We start from the raw sequence: 16,039 nt of genomic DNA, 5'->3' as shown, positions 1-16,039 counted from the left end.
GGAAACAAACTTCTATTACCCAGACTCTACGGGATATACTTGGACGAGAGGTATTGTTACACGATCAACGACCAACAAGATGGCGGCCGGAGGGTAAATGTGTGACAGGTTTGTGTTTTTCTCTAGAAGACTTTGAAGTCCCCGTAACAATTTCTAATATATACTTATCGTGTTTTTTGTGCATTATTAATGTACAGTTGTTTTATTCGAGAGCGATTGACATTTCTAGTAAATTATGACTGGTCAAGTTGACATAACAAAAGGATAAATATTCTCGCGTGGGTTAATTGGCCTTGTAGAGATCATAGTTGTTAGGAGTGCTGTTCGTATTTATTATCAATTAGAATTGAGAAACGTCTTGCTGTTATTGACTCTTGAGGTTTTGCCCTTTTGTCTTTGACGCTGAAATTGTTGTTGTTATTTTAATTGGAGTAAGGTTTCGTGTTTTTCCAAGGATCGAAGATGTCTAATTTTATGACGTATTTCCTAGCTTCTCAAATTGGTGAAAGATGCTTTCAAGTGACCATAAACCACAGCTGATAGAATACTTATGGGTAAAGCGGATCTAAAGGTCATAAATTTCACATTGCTAGCTTTTAAATTTGTCGAGAATCGGTGTAACGCATGAAAGCGCGCGTTCAGAATTTCAGCCCATGCCGGTCAAGGAATATTTTGGTGACTTGTCATTGATGTCATTTTTTTCAGCAATCTCAAGGCATTAAATTGTGCGGAAGATTAGGATATCAACAACGATGTAGGACACTGCCTTGATAAATAATTTTAGTTGAAGTTGTTACTCTTTTGAAGAACTCACTATGTCCGGGGATTTACAAGCAACGATAGAATTCGCCGTCGAATTTTCCACGTTTCACAACATCGATCTCTTTCAGCGAGGGTATGTAACGCTTGAAATAACGTTTTATGTATAAATGTGTAGCTATTGATTTAATTTTATTATGTTTGTATTTCCTTAATCAATCCAGAGATTATATATAAGGAATGTTCTACATCAAATTATAACGAAAAGGAAACCGAAATTAGATTAGTGACACTTAACAAATGACTTTGATCGCTCGTTTTTTCAAATTTTTATTTTTTCTATCTGACGTATAAATCCTCTATGAAATCAAACGATTATAGGAATTTTAAAGATGGTATTCATTAGTGTAAAAGATTAATTGACTTTACTATTCCCCATAGAAATTTTCAGATATGTTTAGGCAATGCACCCCGCCGTGATCAATAACAATGCATATCACTTTGATCTTTTGATATTATTCATAAGAAAAAAAAGTCATTCTCTCTCTCCAGATGTTAGCTCTAGACAAAATTAATCTGATTAAATTCTCCAGAAAAAACATGAACATCTACAACAGAAATTGGATGTACTGGTACTGTATTATAAGTTCTCATATATGTGTAGTTACACCTTCTTCCTTGTTAGGAATACTTTTTCCCGTTAAAATTCAAACAAATTCTTATTTTTGAACCAGCCCCAAATATTTAAATTCAGGTTCTTTGCATTCTCTAAAAACATGCCCAAGACACATCAAAGAAACTCAATAAATTTATGTCACATAATCCCCTGGTTAACAGTTAATTTCTTCATCAAATTATAATGTGATCTTTTTTATTTGAATGAGTGGGTAGTATTTAAAGAGGCCCAATACTCAAGACCTCACGGCTTCTAAATTTAGACATCCTCATTACATCTTATCTTTTGTCTTTTTATTTTACTGTTTTCTTTGATTTCTCGTATAACATCTTTTTTTTTTGGATCAAGAACAGATTAAGTAAATATTGAAAAATAATTTGTTTTATTCTGTAATAGTTTTAAGTCCCCTGCTGAGTGGAAGAATTTGAGCCGATATTAGTTTCAAAATGAAATCTGTTCCCAGGTGGCTGTAGAATGAAAAATTAATCCAGGATAGTTATTATAAATCAAAAAGGCCATCAAGGTCACAACTCACAACACTCTGTTTGATCCTTAGTTTTATCTTAACCCTTTAACTCCCAAGATCTCATTAGTAATTCTTCTTACTGTCTGCCATACAGTTCTTGTGTTGTTAGTTTGGATAATTTCATATTTTATCAACTTATAATCCCCTAACTGATATTTTTCTTCATTCTCATCACATGTCTGCTTGATATTGTATTGCTATTTTAAGGAGAAATTCTATCTTGGTCACTCATGGGAGTTAAAGGGTTAACCCTTTCACTCTCAAGGATGACCAAGACAGAATTTCTCCTCACAATATCAAGACAATATCAAGCAGACAAGTGATGAGAACAAAAAAATATATCAATTGTGGGATTATTAGCTGATGGGATACCAAATGGTGACCAAGTTGGTCACAGCTAAGAGTACTTAGTGAAAAAAAAGATTTTATCAGATAATAAATTGAGATATTTGAACTGGCAGGTATTACCATATTCGTTGTACTCTTAAACCTCCCGTGAAGGCAGCAGCAAGTGTGGAGGTAGAAAAAAGGCTTGATTCTGTGTCAGGTAAGTAATTCAGAGTACAATTTAATCAGATAGCACTCTTTTGAATTACAGTCTCTCAAGCTGAGGAAACCCAGAAATAGAATTTGACAGTTATGTCCATCCCATCATTACAGAGATCAAGAATTAGTCATGGCTACAGTCAAATTAATAGGATCTAGAGATGCATTTAAATTCTAAAAGTAGGAACACCCATAAAGTACTAAAGATATTTCAATAATTCAGTTACTTTTTCTTTAAGATGCAGCTGATGGTGGAATTACCAGCTGTGATCTCTCAAAAGAAGCGAAACAAATTTTTTATATAAATTCTGAGCAGACAGTAACAAAAGATGGTGTTAGACCATCGCTAACCAGCTTTTATCAAAACCCCTGTAATTTCAGGGTAGAGCATGCAAATATGATCACTTCCCACAATATAAATGTATATCTCTGAGTTATAAGAAAAAAAAAAATTGCAAGAAACTATCATTCTCTAGATTACTTTATTTGTATTATCCTGTGCTATTTTTCATCGATAAAAAATAAAAAAAATTTAAATGTGTAGTGTGCATATATTCATATATTCAGATCAGAGAGAACCAAATATTTTAAATAAACATAAGGTGCTTGAAAATTCCAACTTGCTTGAGGCAGACCAGTTGGCTATTTACACAGTACTAGTGTAGCCAAGGAGTTGAACTTGGGGGGACTGAGAACAAATCAAGTGAGTGACAAGGTGGGGGACTTGAACCCAGGACCATCATATTACAAGTTTACTTAGCCACAATAATTTACTTCATCAAATGTAGTGTGTGATAAAGTTATGACATCATAACTTATACTGTTATTTTCTTTTTAACAACACAGACAGCCAAGAGGCAGAATACCAATTTGGAGCAACCATCAACTCTTCTGGGCAGACAGCCATCTCAAAAACATTCCAAATTCTTTACAGAAATGAGTCTGTGGTGTTGAATGATTCCTTTGTTTTTCGTCTCCATTTGTTGGTGAACAGTGACAAGGTAAAAGTCCCATTAAAATCTCTCTATCAGTGGTACTGAGTTGGTGGGAGAGTGTAACATGTCAAAAGAGTTGATTATGTAAATTGCCACTGTCAAGAGTTTCAAAGCTGATGTTTCAAGTGTTAGCCCTTCTTCAGAGTGAATGCACTGAAAATGATATAAAGTAAACAATGTTCTCTTTAGATTGTCCAGGAAATTGACCAAGGAGATTATCAAATGTCAGTGGAACTGTTTTTCTCAGACTCGGACTATGGGTGAGAAATTTTTCAACTAGATAAATTCTTTTAACAAGTTTGCTTACTCACATATTGGCTTTGAGTGCATTTATTTAATAATATGGTAAGTTTCTTTACATTTTTTATCCTGCTGTTACATGGATGATTTATGACAGCTGTCTTTTCTTGATCAAGATCCTAGAAATTAGTTTTATCCTTTGCAGTTGTAGGGATTTCAATCTAACTGTCCACATAACTGTACTGTATTAAAATTTTGTAGTATTTTTCTTTCTTCATCTAAACCTCAAATTTAAGGCTGCTGCAGTTATCCTCCAATTTGGAAAAAAGAAATTATTGAAGTATTTTGATTCTGTCGATAAAATAATTTTCCTAGTTTTAAATCTTCTACATATCACATCCTCACTCCTTTGCCCTAGGTTTACCCTTCAGTAATTTGTCTATATCTTTGGCAAAGCAGTTAATTGTGTCCCTCCATGAATAACTTAAAGAGAGAGAGATGAAGAAGCTGGATGCTTTAATTTTAAGAGGACACGTTTCTTTTTTTTCTTTGTCTTCTCCAACCAAGGCTTAATTCTGGGACAATGTCAGTATCTGAGAAACTGCACACCTACCCCTTCCTTAGCCCAACTCTTACCCTAACTTATTATCAATTGACTGTTTCCGGGTTAGGGGAGGGGTATGTAGGTGCTCAGTTGCTCAGATACTGATTTTGATCCCTAATTCTCATCATCCTTGTTTTCTCATCAAACAGAGTTGACTCAGTTGAATCTCTTACAAATGTAAGCACCCAAACATTAAAACTGCACATGTCCTGTGTGAAAGGTCTGCATCACCATGTGCCGATCTTGTTTGACTATTATCACTTTGCTGTCATCGACACAACAATTCATGCCACAGTAACAGCACTTGGTCTTCCTGATCACAGGTAATTGCATAACATTTTCTCTCCATGCATGCATGGTCTATCACTTTATTCTTGATTAATGGGCATTTATTTATTCATAAGGCTTGCAAATTTAGCTGCACACAGCTGAACAACAATCTACTTGACAGAAGAATAACATTGCATTTTTTGTGTATACTGTTTATTCCTAATGGCACCTGTTAACTTGTGGCAGTGATGAAAGGTGTTTTGTTTGTCTCACTTTTTCTCTTTGCTTCTTACTCTTAGCATTGTTAGACCTGTGAAAAACAACTGGCTTGGCAAACCACCTTCAAATATGAGAGTATCAACACCAGCTTTCTATGTTGTACTCTTCAGTAACAAGGCTTTAGCGCCTCAGGTTAGGAATGGTCTCATTCTTTATCAGCGTTTGATCAATTTAATTCTTGAAAACAGACTGCAGCAATCACTGTACAGCACTTTTGCTGGCTACAGATCTATTGTCTGTACCATTTCATTTAAAATATTAATAAAACCAAAGGCTTTCCAACCACCAAATGAAGAAGTATGCTCCTCTAATGCACTGTTCAAGTCTCAAAAGTGTACATGCTTAGGCTCCCTTATTTGTCTCCTATCCAACCATTGTGTGACCCAACCAAACAATGATGGAAAGGTGACTATTGGTAGCCAGCAATACGATAATCTTATCTAGAATTGTTTCTGTCATTGTTAGGATTCTAACAAACATGTATACCATCTTTCCAGAGTTCTAAAACATCACTTGTGGAGAAGCAGCTGCAGTTTGCTTATGACACACACAGGTTTGACATTCCTTTTACTTTTATTAGTGGTTGTCTTTGTACACGAATCAAAAGAGCACATTCTTAACTGCCATAGATTGCTTCCAAGTGTGGAGGGGGAGAAATTTCATGGACAAGAAGGGGAAATAGCACTGAATAGAACAGGAAGAGAAATCAGTGGCTAAAACTGGCATAGCTATTGTTTCATGGATCATTTCTCTATGCAAACGAATGGGCAGATAACAAGTATTCAGATTGAATGTAGTTTTGAGAATATTATGGATGTGTTTTACTGTTCTAATGAGTTACTTTATGTTTTTTTTTAATGTTAATCTAGGTCATTGTGCAGCACTTTGTTATCTGCCCAAGTGAATCTGTTAGCTTATTTTCAATGCTTGAGTGAGCTGCTTCCAGATAATCAAAGAATGGATATTGGTAAGGTTTTGATTTTATCAGTACTATCTTTCGCTACTACTTGATTTCTGCCAAAAGAATTATTTGAAGTTTGATGCATATGTAGGTGGCCATTGTATTGACTCAAAAAAGTTGAAAACAATCAGGCCAGCTCTTTCAGTCATCTTTTCATCTTTTGAATCCCAACAGTAATAAGCATCTAATTTCCCCTTATGATGTCATCCCTGAATCACACATTAAGGTCTTGAGAGTAAAGGAAATGATCACCAACTAAAGAGGCCCTTTACTGTCAAACAAATTATCCTTGACAACACCCTAGGAGCTGTTAGGATTTGAAAGATTAAGACTTAAAGTACTTCTATTCTTCAGGAATTGTCGACTTTGGTGAAAAGCTTGATGTGCTTTGTAGGGCAGTAGAGGTGTGTAGTCATATTTTATATCTGGTTTTGTGTGAAAGTAGTTACATCTGTTACATGTGAAATCTTTGGATAGTTTGATGCTTTCTCTATGGGAAAATTGAAGGTGTATACAAGCATGACTACTACATGCAACAGTGCTTCTCAGGACTACACTCACCTGGACAATCAGAGTACACTATCACATGTTACCCCTGGGTTCAAATCATTTCCTGTATGAATCAGATGTATTGAAATTGCAGATCAATATCAGTATCTGGGCAACTGCTCACCTACCCCTACCCCTCCCCTTAACCAACATTAACCTTAACTTGTTGTCAATTGACTGTTGTTGAGTTAGGGGATGGGTAGGTGGGCAGTTGCCCAGATACTGATATTGATCCGAAATTGCAGTGTTTCTAAAAAATGAATTAAAATGCTGTGATCTTCATTTTTTTAGGGAACAGTTGGGTGTGAGGAAACATTTTCTCAAGTTTGTAGTGACCTCAATAACCTTAGCTCTGAAGTAAGTCAAGCTTTGTTATTCTGGGTGTTTTAAGATCCAATTAAATATCATTTCTTGGTAACAAATCACCTCTCCACAAGAGGAGTGAAATTTTTGTGAATCAACGGTTTGTAGCACTCTGGACTTTTCAATGTACAGTCAACTATCTCTGTATTACATTCTCACCAGTAATGTGTTATGAAGTTCAATCACAGGACTGTTTTAGGAGAGGAAGTTTTGTAGATTTTTACCTGTGTGCATTTCACGTGAAATTGTCACAATACAAGATCAAAACCTGTCATGACAATTATTTGTCAGTCAAAGGGTCAGCTGTTTCTTTCCAGCTTGATCCTTGGACAAGTTTACTCCAAACTTGGGGCTTACCTGTGTTTACTTTGAAATCCAGAAGTTGTAGCCTTTTTTTCCTTTCTTTCTTTTTTTTACAGCTTTCCTTAGTATGGTCACAGTTTCTTGAGTTCTTCAGCCTCAACAAAGCTATTTTACCATTCATGAGGAAAGAACACCATAAACATCGGGTAAGAATTTTATATGTGTCTAAGGGGGGGGGGGGTTAGGAGCAGTTTTGGAAAGGAGAGAAGACTGGAGAGAAGAGGAAAAGGAAGGAAGGGAAGAAGTGGAGATGAATCGGTGACGTGAGGAGGACACGTGACGGTAAAGAGACGATAAGATGAAGTGAACAGTGGGAGGAATCTGAATAGGGACAGGAAGAGGTGCCATGTTCTTCTCTGATATTTCGCTGCAATGAAATCTCTAATCAGAGGCAAACTTTCTTGGGATCCTAAATGAAATAAAATTCTATGACCCAATCCTTTGATGAGATGAAAAAGCATACCTAATTTTATGGCGATATTTTAAATCCCATGGTGATGTGTTTTCAATGCACTTGTTTTTGTAGCTCTCTCACTTTTCTGAAGCATTTTTCATCAAGGAGTATCCATGGAATGAACTTCAAAATACACCACATTTCTTGTAAGTAGTTCATCTTTGTGGCACTCTTCAGCCTTTAACTTAGCTAGCACAGTGAGCTTAATATCCCTCATTGCCATCTGTTTATATTGGATATTTCGGTCCCGTAAAATTCTGAGTTTCCAAGGGAACCCTGGATCCGAGTAGACACGATTGCCCCTGTTTCCCGTTGAGAAATTTAGCCTAGTAAGAGTTGTACTGGTGTCGTTACGAGAGTGGGATTTGATTAGGGGCAATAGTTGGCTTTACACATTATCATCAATTCCCCTCAGGTATCAACAGCAGCAAAGCTTGGCTCAGAGTGTGAAGACTTCTCGTTATTACCAGAGTATTCCTCCAGTGCAAGTCGAGTGTCCCCTGTTAGATGGAGATGCCTCTTCTACTCCAATTATATTCGAAGATAAGTTTAGTTTTTTGGAGCCCAGAGAACCAGGTATCTGCGCCTCGCTTCTAATGTAGACAATCATTAGTTCACTTCTTGGATGTTGAAGAATCTGCGTCAGAATATTTAAGGTTTAATTTTTTTAAGAACCTTATACCTTGACAAAAAAGACATCAAACACTGCAATTAGGACAAGTTTCAATTTAGTGTCTAAAGTCATTCAGGATTGCATAGCGTTTGTGATTGATTCAGAAAATTCGCGCCACCTTCTCAACCAATCAGATAAAAAAGAACGACCAACCGTCAAGTCACTCACGTGCATTTGCTGGTTTTTACTCTGAATTCTCATTGGTTCGTTGTGATATTTCCTTTGCTGTGATTAGCCGTTCTGTTAACTTTTTTTTTGGTTTCACGTCACTCAAACGAGAAGCGCTCTTTTGCAATAACAATTTTAAGAGCTGACGTCATAACATAACATGCCTAAATCTCTTCATGTATATTTTTTCAGATTTTCCCAGAAACCCAGAGATGAAAGAAATATTTTTTACAGTTGGTTTGGATGAGACTGATAATATCACGGATGAAAGTTTTCTGGTAATCAATGGTCAAGGTAATGTTTCCAGAGCCTTTACGAGGTTTTTTTTTGTCTCCAGCCCGCTGAATATAACTCATTTTGTTTTGAGAGATGTGTCTGTCTGTCTTTCGCAATTCTGATCATAAACGAATGTCTAATTCTTGTTATTAGTTATTCGACTTTCGGTTCTTTTATATATCAGAGATCCTTCTAGTGAGGAACGATACAAGCTTCCAATAGTGCCTGAAAGTAACAAAAGTTTTAATTTTTTTAGATTCTGATGAAGCCGAAAAGAACGGCGCAGCGTCGAAAACAGTTTCAGAAGAGAGTGTGCACCAACCAGAGATACAGCAGGGCGATCCTAGCAGTGCAACAGAGAAGGCACTTGACAAAGAAACGGATTTAACTGAAGGCATAGGCGAAGTAGATAGCACCGCTGCTCTTGATGATATAGACATTGCTTTGAATGGCGAGATTGACGATACACCTAACGGAAATTCTAATTTAGCCGAAGATTTGTCGTCGTTTTTAAGTAATTCGGAAAGCACTCAACCGCTCATTGCCGAAGATAGTAACATTTCTGATAATGAAACGCAGTCTGATGATAAGGATGTTGAAGTTGAAAGAACTTGTGATGTAAAATCTTCTGAAGGTGATGAGGAACAAAAGGAATTGGCCTCTGATAATGAAGAGTCGGAATTTTTAGACGCTGCAGCAATAAATGGCATTGAAATGTCACCTAGTGCTACAACTGACGTTGAGAATTCTGATCCGTCAGATGACATCGATAGTCCTTCGGAAAACGCACCGGAAAAACAAACCGAAAAGGAAACCAAAGCGCACAGCGATGCCGAGTCAGCACTCGTTAGTAATGATACTGCCAAAGAATCTGTTGAAATCACAGACAGCTCGAACGAGGAAAATTCCGAAGATCCTGAGTTACAATTTATTGCTAATGGCTCCCAGGATGAGTTAGTCTCCTCGTCAACAACCGAAACTGCAGCAGACTCGAGTAATTACGAAACGCCGATGTCTTCCGAGGCGTCCACGAGTGCAACTTCGGGAAGCCAATCCAACGTCGTGACCGAACAACCGAACGTTAATGGGGTTTCGTCTCGTAACTCGGTGACTGTCACCGATAGCGCGCCAACCGCACCAACAAGGAAAAACAAAAAGAAAAGCGTCCCTAAAGGACTTTCTTCGAGCTCGTTGGGAGGTTGTTTTCCTTTGGCTTGCGCGGGAAACACATCGCCTGCATTTACTTTGTCACGAGGAGATTCTGTGTACGGAGGCAGCGTAAGGTCGAGGTCAGTTGAATGTTCTTAAGTAACGGTAGGTTTACCCTTTACACCCAAACATCAGTATGCATATTCTCCATACTTTCCTTTATACATTTTATATGATGTTGAGAAGGAGAATTTGAAACCAATCAAGAGCATCTTTAGTTGTTAATCATTTCCTTTATTCTCGCGACCCTTGTATGTGATTCTGGGGTGATATTCTAAGGAGAAATTAGGGGTCAAAGAGTCAAGTCTGTACCCATCCATCTGGAGCTTGTACTTCTCCCCTCACCCCTCCTGGATGGTAGGCTAGTCTTTCGCCAGGTTCCCCTCCCTCAGCATTTCATCAGGTTTCCGAGATAATTGCCGCTTCGAAGTCCAAGAAGCACATTAAACCCCGCCCCCCAAAAAAGAAAAAACATGGTTGACCGTCATTTTTTATGCACTCTTCTTGTTAGGTTTGAAATAGCGAAAAGATCAGTGAAGCGCAGTCTAAACTACGCCTGTCAAGTATACAGGTGAGATGGCAACTTTTTGAGTTTTGATATGAAGTGTCCTGGCTAATACACTTGTTGTTAAATAGCTCTCGTCAAGTAGAAGTGAAGAAACAAAGACGTTTATATTCGACTTTTTTTTTCCAAAAACAACTTGCCATTCCAAGTGATCCGCTATGCAGCCAAGCTTGCTAAGAACCTGCCTTACTCCAAAGCACTTTTTATCTCGTCCCTGAAGGGATATGAAAAGCTTGGGAGCCAGTTAGAGAATGGAGACTCCAATTTAATTATTTAAAACAGAAATCAACATATTCATTCATCCACGAAAGATGTTTTGGTTACCAACTGAATTGGTAATGTGAATTAACCACCCTAATCAGTTGCTGAAGGTTCCAGCCTCAGTCCTTTGTCATTCGCTTTTATACTCTCCCCCGCCCCCTCCCCCGTACCCCCGCCCCCTCCCCCGTACCCCCTCCCCCGTACCCCCTCCTCCGTACCCCCTCCCGTACCCCCTCCACCGACGCAGTAGAACAGTTTCTTTGGAAACTTACCCCTTTTATTTATATTTTCTTTCAGTTTGTTTATCTCTACAAAACTAAAAGCATTTATTTGTTTTTTCAGTGACCGCCAATTGGTAGGAATTCGTGAGCCATATTTTAGCGCTGAGGCGCCTGAAGGCATTGAGACGCATTTGATCGTTTGTGTACATGGATTGGATGGTAAGCTGCTCAGTCCCAAAAGTGATTAACATGTAACTTCTCCCCATTATATCAATTCAGTATCCAGCAAGCAGGTAATGAGAATACTCGAACTTATCAGGTAGGAGTTGTTATCTTGATCTCACACCAAATTCTCGTAACTGATTTACAAGGAAATGCTTAGCAGCTAGTGGGGAGAATTAACAATCAGATCTTGGGAGTCAAAGGGTTAAGCACTTTGCAAACTTGAGCACTACCTTTTTTTCTTTGATGAACTTAAAGTTTTACTGACTGCACTTCCATAAACTATACAGGGATCTTTGGGTTAAAAGTGTAGAACTGGCGACTTAAATTTAGCATTCCTATCTTTGTTCGTTTAATACGCAATTAATAAAAATGTAATTTTTTTTCAGGTAACAGCGGGGATCTTCGCCTTGTGCGTTGTTACTTAGAAATGGCCCTTCCTTCTACACGACTGGACTTTCTCATGTCGGAAATCAACCAGGTGAAAAGAAATGCCGCCTTCTATCGTCTTAAATGACACGGCTAATGATCTACTGGAAAGTTTTGTCTCAAATTTTCCTTGACTGATTCATTTTGCTGTGTGTGCTGTTGTTTTAAGTCATTTTAGAACCACGGCACCTATTATAAGGACTCATGTAAGCTCCTAACGAGGGAACCTCCTACTTGGTGCGGAACAAAAGCTATTTTTTGCGTTTTTCGCGAGAGGGAAGACAAGTGCGAGGCGAACGAGAACAGTGCGAGCAGAGCCACTCACGAATAGAGGAACGCGAAAAAAATTGTTTTGTTTCTGCGCCCCTTCCTCGTCCCGCGGGCTAGGTTTGGTTTATGACTCCTAAATCCTAAGAATAGACAAAACTTGTACTTACGAGCAATAATCTAACCTCGGTGTAATCCCCTGTTCTCCGCTTCGCAGCCTGACACTTTTGTGACGTTTGAAGAAATGACTGAGAAGCTGGTTCAAGAAATAACGCATCATATTGAGGCTTATAATCTCTTCCCCACGAAAATCAGGTTTGTCGGTGACTAGTTGTTGTTTTGTTAGGGTGGTCATGCGATTTTCCTTGTCTTTGTGGCCATGGAACTGAACATGACGTGACAACTCGTAATTATTTTTGTTGTAAAAGAACTTTGGAGCGTGGCCGCAGTGACTTGTGACAAGGTAAATGATGAGGCCATGATGTCTAAATCTGAGAAGGTTGTTTGGATCGCAGGAATGGGAGTTGTATTATGCGCTTAAAACTGACCCAACTACATCGGCTACCAAACATACCTGCCGTTTGATTTTTTCCAAAATATTGTTATGATACTTAATATTATTGTGACACTTAAAACTTCAGTGATGCAAAAGCTCGCTAGAACGTTTACCTCTGACTTAAAATCTGAATGACCCATTTCGCAGGGCGTCCAGTTTTCAAAATCTTGTTTTCGCCTACCCTTTTAATTGTTTGTTTTTAGTAATCGAATAAGTGTTTTAACACTCTCTATTTTGTTCATGTCTCTACAGTTTTGTAGGTCATTCTTTAGGGAACATTATCATCCGGTCCGCTCTCGGCCACCCTGAATTGAGGCCCTTCCTGGACAAGATCCACACGTTTTTGTCCCTTTCGGGTCCTCATTTGGGAATGCTATACCCAACAAGTTCTCTTGTCAGCACTGGTAAGCCTGATTCAGTTTTGGTTCACGCGAGACTGCCTCGCGTAGTTGCAGGAGTTTATATCGTTTTCTGTGACATTATGCATTTTTGTGCCCTTCTAGGTCTTTGTCTGTTTTTCTTTTGCTCGTACTTGCGAAAAGAGTGAAGTATATTACTCGTTTTCTTTTTGTTTTAGGCTTGTGGTTCATGCAAAAGTGGAAGAAGTCCGATTCGTTGTTACAGTTGTCATTACACGATCATGCTGACCCACGACAAACGTTTATTTATCGACTCAGTCAATCAGAAGGTAATAATTACCTGACGTAGTTGTCTTGTCCTTGTAATCGTCCCATGTCCTTTTCCCGTCGACCTTTGCCTTTCGACCTAGCACTTTCCCCGTTTTTCTGTCGATTTTTTTTTTATGTTTTTCTTCCCAGAGTTCTGTGCGCCTTTTCCCTGTAAGCGAGGCCAGGTATAAAAACAAGTGGCAGGAGTCTGACCTCAAAAGTTGCGGGCATTAATGCGTCGAAAATCGTCTTCTGTAAGATGCCATGGCCGCAACAAATTGCGTTAAGAGTTGTCTCGTGTAACGTGAATTAAGGGATGGTGTTAAAAATCGTCTCGTCGCCTAAACCCCTTCAGTTTTAAACTTAAAAGTTTAAAAAGTAACCAAACTGTTCAATTTTTTAAAACTCAAGGTTTCCCATCTTCTTTAGGCCTTCGGTACTTCAAAAATATTCTTCTGGTTAGCTCGGTACAAGACCATTATGTTCCATATCACTCGGCCAGGATAGAGAGTTGTCGAGGAGCCATGAGAGATAACTCGGATGTCGGTAAGTATTGGGCGGAGAATTGTTCGTTGTATTTTAGACCACCTTTGCTAATGTGGTTGTTGGTAATGCTTGATTTTGTGCAGGCGTTGCGCTACAAGGCCCTAGTGCAATGTACTTTGCATACGGCATTTTGCAGAGAGTTGTTCTAAACAGATCTTCTTACTGATACAGTGGCCATTTTGAAGAGTGGAAAATTTCATTTTCAACGCTGTTTTTTGTAACCAATCAGATCCCAAAACAAGACTTGAGGATGGCTCGGTTCCAAACGTTTCTCCGCGCTTTCTTGGGCGTGCGTTGTGATGGGTTTATGAAAACTTGCGTCTTCTCAGTAACCAATCAGATGGAGACCCAAAACCAAGCTCGTTCTGATCACGTGTTTCCCCGAGTTTGGAATTGATTACGTGTTTTTTCTTTAAAGTTGGTTTTTGGTTCATCATGATTCCCTCCGTTTTTTTCAAATAATCAATTCATCTTGATAGCGGCTTGTAATGCAACCCAATTGCTTCTATTTATTTATTTATTTATTTGTTTATGTATTAATTTCCAGCTGTGGCCTACAGAGAGATGATAGACAATCTTCTGAAACCACTGGAAGGAAGGAAAGACATGAACCTTATCCGTTACAGTGTTTATCACAATCTTCCAAGTTCAGCGAATTCGTTTATTGGCCGAGCTGCTCACATAGCGATGCTCGATTCTGAACTTTTTATCGAGAAGTTGCTGTTAGTTTCTGCGTTAGATTACTTTAGATAGGTAAACGTTTGAATAGTGCTAGAAATGCAGTCTCGCGCAAGTAATCCTGTCCTGAGAAAATGTTATGAAGTCTTTTTTTATGACAACTAGTGATGTAAGTCTTGTGAGTCAAAGTTGTAAGACGTTCGTGTTATGCCGAAAACTTTCGGTACATTTTCGGCAACCTTTCGAAACGCGCACGAAAAGTTTACGACGGTAATCACTGAACCCGAAAGAATGATAAGAAATTCACGAAGTTGCCATCGGCAACAGCAATTGTATTTGCGCTCAACTTGTTTTACGATACCATGGGAATTGGTGTTGCCTTGAGGAGAGGAAAAAACGAAATTGATGGCAAAATATTTAGACGAGAATGGTTAGTTAATTCTGACATTTAAGTCTTTTTGGATGCATTTAGGGTGTTTTGATGCTAGATAAGTTGAATTATGATATAGTATAGGTTCAATTTAATTTGATTAAAGTGTAATCGGTAGTAATAGCTTATCTACTCGTATTAGAATTTTGTATGGCTATCAGCGAGAGAATTCAGGAAAATCCTTTGTACCTTTTGTTTGAGTTCCAAGTTTCTGATTATGTGGTCTTCGGTCTTCTCCAGAGAGAGATCTATTTGAAAGTAATTATTGAAAATTGGCATTTTCTTCCCATCTTTTGAGCACATGAATCCAGCTTTTTTTTTCTCCTTAGAAATCTCTTCCTTGGTGTTTTTCCTCTCTGCACACTCGTGCATGTTTCCCTTCCGTTATTTACTGATTTGTTTATTTGTTTTTTCTTCCTCTTTCTGATGAGGTGATTTTAGCAATCAGAAAGCACTTAAAATGGGATTTGTATGGTTTAATCGGGTTAGGGTACTTTTTGAAGTGAATTTTTGTATTTTGCTCCTTAGTAAACACTCTATTTCATAAAGCATACCGTGAAAGGAACTCAAATATCGTAATAATTTCGTTTTGGAACAGGTTCGATGAAAGCGTTATTTGACAAGGCTGCTACGGCCCGTAAATAATTTCAGTTAAGGCACATCATCTACAACGGAATGAAAGACTCGCTTTTTAACTCTCGGTTGCAATATTTATTAATAAATAGACAACGGACGACGCAAAATAATACAGAGTTGTCAACAAGGAATTGTAATAGATTGTATCTTTTTATTATCGATTATTTCATAAATGAATAGAACTGGTGGGTTTGCTGTAATGTGAATACCTATTACTTCATTTTGGAAAATAAAATATTCCAGGTAAATATTTCAGATTCGCTGCTCTGTGTTTTAGATGATTCCCCACTCCCCTTCGTATGATAACGGGTATACAACTATATTTTGATCTATTAATTAGTTTCTGTGATATTAGAAAATGCCCAAAACATCTTACCTCACGATAACTGTTGATAGCTGGACGAGAACTCAGAAGATGATGACGTCACTCTTAATACGCGGTAGCGAATGTTGCAATTCTTCTCGGTCTATTTAGGATTAATCTTTCTTTGATCGCATTGGGATACAAGAGTTCAAATTGCTCGAATATTGCTTGGATATTGTCCCCGGATATTCCCTAGATTTAGTAAAGCCAATGGCACACGAGCAGAAAGATGTGATAGATCCAACTTTCAGTGGAGGTGGGGGCATATTCAGTTGCTTTATGCGT

General features: G+C 38.1%; 1 protein-coding gene across 1 annotated transcript; it reads left to right on the top strand.

Annotated features, from left to right (window-relative positions):
* Positions 1-41: 41 nt before the first annotated feature.
* On the top strand, positions 42-15,642 carry LOC113670282 (protein FAM135A). Its single transcript, XM_027186402.2, has 24 exons — positions 42-108; positions 706-895; positions 2,423-2,508; positions 3,354-3,508; positions 3,692-3,762; positions 4,496-4,669; positions 4,916-5,027; positions 5,393-5,448; positions 5,765-5,862; positions 6,211-6,260; positions 6,697-6,762; positions 7,188-7,277; positions 7,658-7,731; positions 8,001-8,161; positions 8,619-8,720; positions 8,959-9,991; positions 10,423-10,482; positions 11,080-11,177; positions 11,570-11,661; positions 12,094-12,191; positions 12,685-12,836; positions 13,010-13,120; positions 13,530-13,646; positions 14,194-15,642. The coding sequence occupies exons 2-24, from the start codon at positions 816-818 to the stop codon at positions 14,397-14,399; spliced, it is 3,342 nt and encodes a 1,113-aa protein (XP_027042203.2). The 5' UTR covers positions 42-108; positions 706-815; the 3' UTR covers positions 14,400-15,642.
* The last annotated feature ends 397 nt before the right edge of the window (positions 15,643-16,039 follow it).

Source organism: Pocillopora damicornis, chromosome 12 (assembly GCF_964200805.1).
Source record: "Pocillopora damicornis chromosome 12, jaPocDami1.2, whole genome shotgun sequence".
Lineage (NCBI taxonomy): Eukaryota > Metazoa > Cnidaria > Anthozoa > Scleractinia > Pocilloporidae > Pocillopora > Pocillopora damicornis.
Note: the sequence above shows the minus strand (reverse complement) of the source record. Positions and strands in the feature narration are given on the sequence as shown.

What these genes read in the sequence shown, in the direction of transcription:
- LOC113670282 (XM_027186402.2), top strand. Translation starts at nt 816, where the DNA reads ATGTCCGGGGATTTACAAGCAACGATAGAATTCGCCGTCGAATTTTCC. An exon ending in ATCGATCTCTTTCAGCGAGG is followed by an intron (nt 896 to 2,422) that starts GTATGTAACGCT and finishes TTGAACTGGCAG; the next exon opens with GTATTACCATATTCGTTGTA. An exon ending in GAGAGATAACTCGGATGTCG is followed by an intron (nt 13,647 to 14,193) that starts GTAAGTATTGGG and finishes ATTAATTTCCAG; the next exon opens with CTGTGGCCTACAGAGAGATG.